The sequence below is a fragment of the Macrobrachium nipponense genome, chromosome 18 (genome assembly GCF_015104395.2).
Source record: "Macrobrachium nipponense isolate FS-2020 chromosome 18, ASM1510439v2, whole genome shotgun sequence".
Taxonomy (NCBI): domain Eukaryota; kingdom Metazoa; phylum Arthropoda; class Malacostraca; order Decapoda; family Palaemonidae; genus Macrobrachium; species Macrobrachium nipponense.
Window position 1 is genome coordinate 82,935,106 of NC_087211.1, and position 11,791 is coordinate 82,946,896.

General features: G+C 38.9%; 1 protein-coding gene across 2 annotated transcripts in view; it reads left to right on the forward strand.

Annotated features, from left to right (window-relative positions):
- The window catches only part of LOC135197295 (myb-like protein Z), a 22,289-nt gene extending 15,294 nt beyond the window's left edge, over positions 1–6,995 (forward strand). Inside the window, exons 1-3 of one of the 2 annotated variants that reach the window (XM_064224429.1) lie at positions 3,866–3,942; positions 4,703–4,912; positions 5,034–6,995. In XM_064224429.1, the coding sequence (XP_064080499.1) occupies positions 3,937–3,942; positions 4,703–4,912; positions 5,034–6,656 (1,839 nt within the window). In that variant the 5' untranslated portion in view covers positions 3,866–3,936 and the 3' untranslated portion in view covers positions 6,657–6,995. Of the gene's footprint in view, positions 1–3,865; positions 3,943–4,702; positions 4,913–5,033 lie in introns of those variants that run through there. The other variant, XM_064224430.1, reaches the window with a different exon arrangement.
- The last annotated feature ends 4,796 nt before the right edge of the window (positions 6,996–11,791 follow it).

The following is an 11,791-nucleotide window of genomic DNA, read 5'->3' on the forward strand; positions in this document are numbered from 1 at the left end:
TTCCCGCGAGCGAGATCAGGTTTATTACGGGCGTTCACATTTTTGCCTGAGTCACTCTCTCTCTCTCTCTTCTTCTTTTCTTGTCTTTCACTCTCCCTCTCCTCGTGTTTCTTGGTCTTCCCTGCTTCCATTATCTTCTAATTCTTTCTCTTTCTCTTCTTCTGTCTCTCATTCGCTTTCTCTCTGCGACCCTCTTTCTCTCATTTTGTTTCTCCTCGTAATTCTCATCCCTGTCCTTGATTCCTTTACCCGTTAGCTTTCCTTGCTTTTTGTACCCGCTATCTCTCTCTCTCCCTTCCTCTTATTCGTTAGCTTTCCTTGCTTTTTGTACCTGCTATCTTTCTCTCTCTCCTCCTCTTATTCGTTAGCTTTCCTTGCTTTTTGTAGCTGCTATCTCTCTCTGTCTGTCTCTCTCTTCTTTTTCTCTCGCTCTCTCTCTCTCTCTCTCCTCTCATTCTCTACCCTTCCCTGTTTCCTTTATACCTGTTAAATCTCTCTCCTCTTTTTCTCTCGCTCTCTCCTCCTCCTCCTCTTATTCCTTAGCTTTCTCTACTTCGTGTACCTGCGATCTCTCTCTCTCTCTCTCTCGCGCGCGCATGCGCACAAACGCCATCACTTTTTTTTTTTATTCCCTCTTAGGTGTTGACCATTATTTTGGGACCGACGCCCCCGGGCTAAATTCCTTCTCCTCCTTTGTCCCCCCTGTGGTTTGCTCTTTTGTTTGTAACGTTCTAAAAATGGGGGTTTATGTTTTTTTTTTTTTTTGGTGGGGGGGTGGGGGGTGGGGGGGGGGCGTGGAGTAAAATCTCAATTTTTTTAAATGGTAGGTATCATTTATGGTTCTTTGGGGATTGTTGGGGGTGGGGGTGTATGGAAGGTGTAATGTATATTAATACACTTACATACATACATACATATATATATATATATATATATATGTATATAATAATAATATATAATATATATATATAATATATATATATATATATGTATATATATATATATATATATAGTATATTTTATATATAATATATAGATATATGATTAACTTTATAATAATATATTATGTAATATATATTTTATATCTAATATGTATATTATTGAATGTATATATTATATATATATATATATATATATATATTATTTATTACATGTTATTTATTTATATATTTTACTTAATTCTCCTATTTGATAATAATAGATAAGTGTAATCCAGAAAAAATTTTAAGTTATCCGTTTCATGAAAGTATTATAAGGTAAATAATTAGAATATTCTCTCTCTCTCTCTCGTCTTTTACTCTACCAGGACATTCTCTAAAGACCAGTGTATAGATAACAGAAAATTATAATATACACTTTAGGGTGTATATTGCAAAATAAAAAAAAAAAAAAAAAAAGATAAACAAGGAAAAAACTGCGCAGAAGTTTCTTCGGGCGCAATCAAGTTTTCTGTAGAGCTGCTGCAGCGTACTATAATCAACACCACCTAAGATAGATCTATCTTTCGTCGGTCCCTGTATAATGCTGTATTAGCCGCGGCCCGTGAAACTTGAACCGTCCGTTGGTGGCCTGGTCCTACATCGTTGCCAGAAGCACGATTATGGCTAACCTCAACCTTAGATAAAATAAAAACTAGTGGGGCTAGAGGGTTGCAATTTGGTATGTTTGATGACTGGAGGGTGGATGATCAACATACCAATTTGCAGCCCTCTAGCCTCAGTAGATATTAAGATCTGAGGACAACTAAATCGTGTTTTTGAAAGACTACTAATGTAATGTTCATACCTGTCTTCCTCTTCATAATGAAGGCTACAGGGTGTATCGTGTATCGTCGCTCTTTTATTGTTTATAATAATACATCTATTGAGATAAATGGATTAGGATAATATTCACGTCTTTACCCGATCATTTTCTCGTATCACTCGATTTATTTGTGTATTTCTTCAAAATGTATTAAAATATACTGATTTTCAATTAAAAATCTAGGGATTAGATGAAAATTCTGCTTTAAATCAACGAAAATAGTAGCGTATCTCGGTGTTTTATAACCACGTAACATACAGAAGCTCTTCAGAACAGAGAGAGAGAGAGAGAGAGAGAGAGAGAGAGAGAGAGAGGTGAGAAAAACGGCCCCATAGCAGCGTTTAAATCTCTCTCTCTCTCTCATACCAAAGCTCTGTTAATTCGATCCACCGGCCACACCTGTTGAGCTACTCTCCCTCTCCTTGTTCGTTTACCCGATCGACTAATCGCGCCACGTATCAGGTGACATCCCTAGACCCATATTTCAAGGCCGCCACGACTTGATTTCCGGAACACGGCTTGTTTGTTTGTGCGTGAGTGCGTGTGCGTGTGTCTCCACCAGGATTCTTCAATGTAAACCAACTCACGATTGACTCTGCAGGATTCATTAGGCCTATAACTGTTTTCTATCTCTTTCGGGTTTTATTTCTTCATTTGGTTAGTAAATAATCGATTAAATGCTGTTCATCAGGTTATATCCCTAGACCTATATTTCAAGGCCACCACGACTTGGTGTGCGGGACACGTCCCCCCGGATTCGCTGAGAAGAGAGATTCAGGTGTCAATATTACATAGGCCTATGTCTGCGCTCTCTCTCAATCGGCTATATTTATTTTTGGAGTCGTTAACGGCTGCTTTTCAGCTTAAGGAATCAGCGTTATTTAAATTTATTTTATTCTTAACATTTTTTCAGACAAGTCTTAGAAGGGGGCAGTTATATGAAATTGAACATAAGATATCCTCTATTAGAAATACACATGATACATGATGCGAGTACGCATACACAGGCACGCACACACACACACACACACACACACACACACACACACACACATATATATATATATACATATAGATATATTATATATATATTATTATTAGATACATGAATAACATTATTTTGGGTTATATTTTAGTTAATGTTGAAATATCATGAAGTCCATGTTTTAAGCTAAGGACTTATCTCTAGAATATAATATAATTTCAACAGTTTCTAACATTGATTAAATTTTTAAGATTAATACTTGATATATAAAAAAATATTTTACTCTTTGATGGACTTATTTATAATACATAATACTATTTCAACATAATTTTAAATCAATAATGAATTTTGAAAAACTACTTTCAGTTTTGGTAAAGAAATGTCACTACAAAATTGTATGCATGAATTGATTCAATAGTAATGGACACTTGACCAAAATTATATAATATTATTAAATGGCTTTTAGATTTCATTAGGAAATGATACTGCAGAATTGCATCCATGAATTGTAATGTAGAACTTTTACCAATTTTTCAAGATCCAATGAATTTTCAGAAATCGCATTCAGTTTTCGTTAAGAAATGCCACAACAAAATTGTAAACTAAATATGAATTGACTCAGTAGAGAAAGTTGTGACCAATTTTTCAATATTAAATTCAATATTAAATGAATTCACGCATGCCATTTTGTTGTGGCATTTCTTAATTAAAACTGAAATTAGTTTTAGTTTCGTTAAGAAGTGCCACAACAAAATTGTATACGTATGAATCGGCTCAGCATCAGTGGAAACCTTTGCCCAAAGCATTGAGCTTAGAAGTATACAAGACATTTATATAACACAGCTTCAAGTTTACCTAATCACCAGAGCTTAGGCATTCCTAAACTTATGCAAAAATACAGGTAGGTAGAAAATACAGGTAGAGATCTCATGAAGCAATCATAGCACACAAGTAGAGTAGGGAATTTCCAGGAACAGGGCTGGAAAGGTGAGAACGAAATCCAGTTCTGGATTCCAGTTCTGGGGCGATATGCCAGTCCTGGGGTTGGTATATAAAGCTCCAGGCAGGGTTTGTGTCATCGTCACTGACGAACTGCCTTCAGTCATTGGCGGTCTGTGGTCATTCGTCTCTTCTTTCAAGTTGGAACGATGAAGGTACGTCCTACGCTTTTAGCTTTAAGGTTTAGTTTTGAGGTTTAGTTTTGCGTTGCAGGATTTTTTTTAAAATGAGCAAAAATCAAATTTCGAGATAGTTTCACTCTAGGCATCAGTTAACTTTCTGATTCCTTCCCTTTTCAGTATTTTATCTTATGTTACCGTAAAAAAAATTGTTCGAAATGTTCAGTTTTGAGGTTTAGTTTCGCGTTGCAGGATTTGCAAATGAAAAAAAAAAATCACTTGAGTGTTCTCTAATGTAGGATTTTGAGGCAATTTCATTTTAAGGCATCACTTAACGTTTTATTTCCCTCTGAAAAACGAGTTAGCAGTGGCATTTATACCATGTTTTTATTTGGCACCTTTATATTTTTTATTCATCCTTTGACCTAAAATAGGCGACTAATTGCCATGGATCAGAGTCCCTCATTAGGTCAACAGAGGGTCATGGGTTATGGCGGGATAGTTCCTCTACCGTAGCCAACATTCTGTACAATCATATTATGAGTTACTGCAAATTAATTCAATCCTTTAGTATGCATCATAGACGATAATACTAAAGTTAGTTTTCAAGTTAATATTTATGTCTAGAAAAATATTAATATGTTGAGTAAGTGACTAAAGAGCTTCATTAATTAGGATAGTGAACCAAAGTCATTATCAAATTGCAGCTGTAAACCTTTATTCTGTTATATATTAATAAAAAACCTATTCCCTCTGGAGTAATGGGAGAAATAAGGTATTACTTTTTAAATTTCAGATTATCTTAATAGCTGTGGTCTTTGTGGGCGTGGCCTTCTCTGATGACGGGTCCTACATCCTGGATTCCAGGGGGGTCGAGGTGGAGCAGGGTCTGACCCCCTCCAGACAACTCTACGAAAACCACGACGCCTTCTCAGAGGACTTCAAGCAGCGATCCCAAGAGCAGGCCAGGCAGTACACCCTCGATCAGACTGCCTACAATGATCCTGTGAGTAGAGTGGAGACCTTTGATGTTTCTCTGATATCAAAGGGATAGATAGGTGCTCGATGGAATCTGATTACTCTTCCAGTATTCTATAAACTAACGACTATTTACTCTTCCCAAATAGAACCCCCGCTACACATGGGCCTACGCTGTCGACGCCGAGTCGACGGGTGACCTGAAGTCCGCCAGGGAGGAGCGTCGAGGTGACGTTGTCGTCGGCCAGTACTCCGTCATGGACCCAGATGGTGTTCGTCGCACCGTCGACTACCAGGTCGCTCCTGGAACTGGATTCCAGGCCACCGTCAGGAAGGAGGAGACAAACGCCATCCAGAATCAGCGCGAGCAGTACAGCCAGTACCAGAGCCAACAGAGCAGCAGAAACCAACAGCAGCAGCAGCAGTACCAGAGACTGAACAGAAATCAGCAGAATTATCAGCAGTCCAGCTCGAACCAGAGACAGCAGAATGTCGACGTACAGAATGGCCGCAGAAACGACCAGTACACCCAGTTCCAGAGCCAGAGGAATCAGTATCAGTCGAATGACCGTCGTGATTTCCAGACTCAAAGAAACAACAGGAATGAACTCCAGACCCAATTCCAGAACCAGAGGGAGAATATAAACGAATTCCAGACCCAATTCCAGAACCAAAGGGAAAACAGGAATGAGTTCCAGATCCAGAGGGAAAATCGTAATGAATTCCAAAACCAGTTCCAAAACCAGAGAGAAAACAGAAATCAATTCCAGAACCAGTTCCAGAACCAGAGGGAAAACAGGAACGAAATCCAGAACCAGAGGGAAAACAGAAACGAATTCCAGACCCAGTTCCAGAACCAGAGGGAAAACAAGAACCAATTCCAGAACCTTCAGCAGCAACGCCAGCAGAACTATCAGAACGAAAACCGTTTCCAGACTGAGCAGACGAGACTGAGTCAGTTCCAGGATCAGCAGAACTACAGACAAGAGTCACAGACTGAGAACAGAGACAACTTCCAGCTCAGTCGTGTTCCAGGATCTGGAGTCATCCTCAAGAGCTCCGCCCTTAACCAGCAGCGCTACGGAGAGAACAGAAACCACCACTTCAACAATGAACAGCTGAACAGCGAAAGGAACAATCTGTATTCCAGGAACTTCGACAGCAATGAACGGAATGTGAACCGTTACGGAAATATCAATAATTATCAGTACGAACAGAGGCAAGATGGAAGCCGTTATGGTCTCAACCGTCAAAACCAGATTCAGGATAACATGAATGACCGTCACCAGTTCGACAGGGATCAGAGGACCGGTGGACATCAGTACAACCAGGAGAAATTGATCAATCAGAGGCAACAGCAACAGTCCACAAGATACAGTGAAAACAGCAATAACCAAAACAGACTGAACCAATACAACCAAAATAGCCAAAGCCAAAACGAAAACCAACGCTACGGATCAGCCGAGTTCAGGAACCAAGTGCAGAGATCACAGAGTTTCTCGAACGATGAGAACCAATACCAAAGGGTTTACCCCACCCGGGAGAATCAATACCAGAGGTCTCAGTACGACCAAAATCATCAGTATAATCAGAGATCAAGCAACACCCAGAGACAGAAGAGTTCCCAGTTCTCTCAGAACTACCAACAGCGTTCCAGCCAGCAGCAGAACCTTCGTCAGGGCCAGCAGTACTCTTCAGTAGCATCCCAGAACCAGAACCAATATGGGAGGACTTACTCTCCCGTCAGCGTCGTTCTTGCTGGAAGGAACTAAGGCTCCACTGTCCTAATGTCCTGAAGTCCTAATCTGTAGGTAAGAAGGGCTTACTATGACGGTTAGACGACTAATAATATGGAATTCGGTGTACAGGAAAATCTACAATATTCAAGTTCTAGAAGTCACTACGGATAACAAACGTATGGAAGGAGGAATTTGGAAATATTCATGGAAAACTTTAGTAATGTTTCACGGTATTAATCGGTTCATTTTTACTGAACGGTGCAAATATCAGTTGTGAATTAATTCCTCCGAGCATTGTAACATCTCTAGTTATCCCAGGACGTTCTAGTACGGCTTAGAATTTTGTAATAAAGGTATCGGTACAAAAAAAAACTCTTTTTGATTTTTCACGATATTTAGAGTCTTCTTAGTAGGAACCTTGTGAACCCTCAATTATTAATCATTTTTAAAAGATTCGTGGGAATGAGATATAAAATTTAGGCCAAAGGCCATGCTCTGGGACCTATGAGGTCATTTAGGGCTATAAGGAAAACTGAGAGCAAAGGAGGTGTGAAAGGTGTAACAGGAGGAAAGTAAAATTGAAGAGTGTGAATATGAAAGGAGGCACAGTAAAAGGAATGAAAGGGGTTGCAGCTAGGAGCCGATGGGACACCTCTGCAAAGAACCTTCAGTAATGCATACAGTGCAAAACGTGAGGTTCACTGTCGGCACTTCTACCCCTTTACGTGGATGTCAACATAATGAGAACCTCATTTGAGAACTTGCAGTCTTGAATGATTTTTTTTGCTTCGAAAAGATGGAGGTAAAATCTCTTAACTTATAAAAGTAATTATGTTTAGTAATAAAGTGTACTTTACTCTAGTTTTCCCCGACTACGATCACGTATCAGTCGAACAGAAAGGTTTCTTAAAGTCATAAACTAGAAATGGATTTGAAACACATTTTACTTAGATTGTCATGATTCCCACACTCTTACACCCACAAATAAATGTTTGAGTCGCATCGGATCGAACCCAGGCCTTTCAGTTGAAAGGGATGGTCACTCCCAACTTCTTTTATGACTTGTGTGGTTTAGTTTGCAGTGGTCTTGCCTTTCAATCGAAAGATCTGGGTTCGATTCCGATGTGAGCCAGAAATTTATTTCTGTTCCACACTGGATTGTGTGTCGATCATTTCATTCATCACATATATGTATGCCTAAACCACACACGTGTACGTGTGTGTATTATTATTATTATTATTATTATTATTATTATTATTATTATTAAAAAGAGTGGCAGAGTTAACTGAATTTATCTTGTAAAGGATTTTCTCTTTAAATGAAGAAAATTATTTATAAGATAAATTCAGCTAGCTCTTTGTAATAAAACGTATCCGAGGTCTGCTTCCTGCTTATATTATTATTATTATTATTATTATTATTATTATTATTATTATTCAGAAGACTAACTCTATTCACATGGAACAAGCCTAAAAAGGCCGCTGACTTGAGATTCAGGGTTCACAAAGGATATGGTGTCCATTTGAAGGAAATGACAGAAGATAATGGGATATGCAGCAAGAAGAGACATACTAGGTGGATCTTTTGTGGGGTAGTTAAGCACAACATCTTCGTTGTGAATTCTGAGCCTCGAATTGCGTCACGTCCTATATATATAATTCTTAACAGAAACGTGAGGTATTCAATTCTCTACCTTCCCTGTTGAGCTGAGGTAACTGGGGAACTTGGTAGTCAGAGGAAAGCTGCCAATTAAATGCTATAGTAGATTCACATCAACCGTGCATTTGATGTCTAGGCCAGCCCCTTTCGACGTTCCTGATTGGCTGTTGATAAGCCAATCACAGGGCTGGAAGCTCTCCCCAGTCTCTCTCGAGAATTCACATAGGCAGGACGTATATTCCACCTCTCCTGAAAGACGTATCCCTCAGGAGGAGAGGTGGAACATACATCCTGCCTATGTGAACTCTCGAGAGAGACTGAGAGTTTCCAGCCCTGTAATTGGCTTATCAACAGCCAATCAGGAGCGTCGTAAGGGACTGGCCTAGACATCCAATGCACGGTTGATGTGAATCTACTTTAGTTGAATGTGAGATTTGCAGAATCGTAGAAAAAGTGGTTTATGGCAGGAATCGTGCTCAGGGATTTAATGTTTTAGAGGGACATACTTACTTGGTATTGCATTACGGTATATTGGATCTACCTTGTGAAATATTGGAACTGCTGAACTATTTAATGCGATGTTGGGTTACTTAGTTATTTATCTATTACCTTTATTCCTTTATTTACTATTCGTTTACTATGCATTTTTTACTATGTTTATATGTCTTTTTTTCGTTTTTTCCAAATAAATATAAACCTCTATATGAAGCTTCCAATGAAATCTGAATTTAGCAAAATATCAGGGGCACCAAAAAGAGTGATTATCCACTTATATAAAGAAAACCTTACTTTATAAGAAAGGGAACATCATGTAATGGGAACGCATGTAAAGGTAGAGAATCCCCGAGCCTAAAGAAGAAGGTTAAGCCTTAAGTAGCAATGGTTTAGGTTTCAGAGCTCGGTTCTCAAAAAAAAAAAAAAAAAAAAAAAAAAAAAAAAATTCTTTGGTACTCGTCGTTTGCCACCGGAAGTACCACGACACAATCACAGGACATGCTTTCTAAATTAGAGAGAAAAAGGAAAGTTTGTCTTTGAGTAGAGATGCCTGGTACTCGTTTTTTGCCACAAGAAGTATAATGCCAATTTAACAGAACCACGAGACATGCTCTCTAAATTAGAAAGGAGGGGAAAGTTTGAGAGCTTTTCCTTGAGTAAAAACGATAACGCAGCGGTCCAGTAAATGGATCAGCTTAAAAGTTATATTCTCCCTCGTGTTATACTCCCACTAAAGACCGAGTATTGGTAGGCGAATCATTTTGGGTTTCGCTGAATTTCGCTCGTGGCGCCTTTGGCCCGGGATTTATGCACAAAGGCAAGACGCATCTGGGACGAGTGTTCTCAAGTCTCGATATTATTGTCCTGTTTGGTTGTGATTTTCTCCTAAATATTATTGTCCTCTTAGATATGATTTTGTCCTGTTTGGTTGAGATTTTATCCTAAATTATTGTCCTGTTGTCTGGGATTTTATCCTTAATATTATTGTCCTGTTGTCTGGGATTTTGTCCTGAATATTATTGTCCTGTTAGCTGGGATTTTGTCCATAATATTATAGTCCTGTTGTCTGGGATTTTCCCTAGATATTGTCCAATTGGCTGGGGATTTTCCATAAATATTATTGTCCTGTTGGCTGGGATTTTGTCCTGAATATGATAGTCCTGTTTGGTTGGAAATTTCCATAGATATTATTGTCATGTTGGCTGGGAATTTTCCCGAATTAAGACCGTATTATGGGATTTTGTTTCCTGAAATATTGTGCTGTTGGGATTTTGGGAATTTTCCTCCAGAATATTATTTTGTCTATGTTTGTTGGGAATTCTTCCCTAGATATAGGAATTGTTCCGGTGCAGGATTTCCCTAGATTTATTGTCCTTGTTTGGCTGGGCAATTTTTCCCTTAGTATTATTTCCTTATTGGTGGGAATTTCCTAGGATATATTTGGTCCAATTGGCTGGGAATTTTCCCTAGATTAATTATTTCCTGTTGGCTGGGAAATTTTCCTTATAGTACTTATTGGTCCAATTGCCCTGTGGAATTTTCCCCTGGGAATTTTCCTTATTGTCGGTTGGCTGGTATTTTCCCTAGGATTACATTGTTTTCTGTTGGCTTTGGTAGGGAATTTTTCCTAGATATTATTGTCCTGTTGGCTGGGAATTTTCCCTAGATATTATTGTCCAATTGGCTGGGAATTTTCCTAAGTTAGATTTGTTCCTGTTGAGGTGGGGAAATTTTCCCTAAGATCATTATTGTCCAATTGGCCTGGGAATTTTCACCCTAAGATTTCATTGTTCCATGTTGGCATGGGAATTTTCCCTGTATAGACTTTTATTGTTCCTGGTTGGCTGGGGAATTTTTTCTAGATATTATTGTCCAATTGGCTGGGAATTTTCCTTAGATATTAATGTCATGCTTGGTGGGAATTTTTTCTAGATATTATTGTCCGGTTGGCTGGGAATTTTCCCTAGATATTATTGTCCTGTTGGCTGGGAATTTTCCTTAGATATTATTGTCGTGTTTGGTGGAAATTTTTTCTAGATATTATTGTCCTGTTGGCTAGGATTTCGCTCGAAAAACTGGTATCACGTTGTGGATGGGTTACCATTTTTATGTCTCAAGAACAAAAGTAAGCCCTAAAAACTGGAGATTTTAAATAAAGAAATAAGTGGCATAAATGTTAAATTTTTTTTGCCTATGCAGACTTTCAGAACATCGAGTTTTCTGTGCAGCGTATAATGTTGTATGAAACTCTCAGCCACGGCCCAAGAAACTCTCAGCTGGCCGTGGTGACCCGTGTTGTTGCCTCGTCAGGCGCACGACCATGATTGGACGGTGGATGATCAACATACCAATTTGCAGCCCTCTAACCTCAGTAGTTTTTAAGCAAGATCTGAGGGCGGATAGAAAAAGTGTCGACGGAATGACAAAGCCACCTCAATCATCTCCTTTTTACAGAAAACTCAAACTGTGAAGAAATGTAGGTAAAAACCGAATTTATCTTAAACCTACAGCGTGCTTTAAAAAGAGGTCCCTCACCAGCACTTCACACAAGCCAAATCAGGGCATCATTCTCAAGAAGCCAAAACTATAACAAGATCTACTCCACTGGATACCTTCCCATCTTATCTGCGAAGTACTCCTCTCTCCCCCAAAAGTGGATTCCCGGAGTCACCTTCGCTCCCTTTTGATGTCAGAATCCGCTCTGGATACGAGTCCTTGGGTTGATATATCATGTGTGGCCTTGAATACTGATTGGACAGCGTTTAGGCGGGATCTTCCCCATGTCAAGGCGATGATTGGGAAGTTACGTCATTCTGTCTTTTCCCACATTTATATAAGTTTTTTTGTGGGGTTTGGCGTTAGGTGTTACATGTAATCTTTGGAGTTTTAAGAGGGGATAACGTTGTTGTTTACTCGTGCTTAAAATGCCAACGGGAATCTTGTTAAATTATATTTTTTTCTTTTTTTTCAGGTCGTGAGAGGTACTAACCTCCGCTGGTTTCTTGAAAAGCAG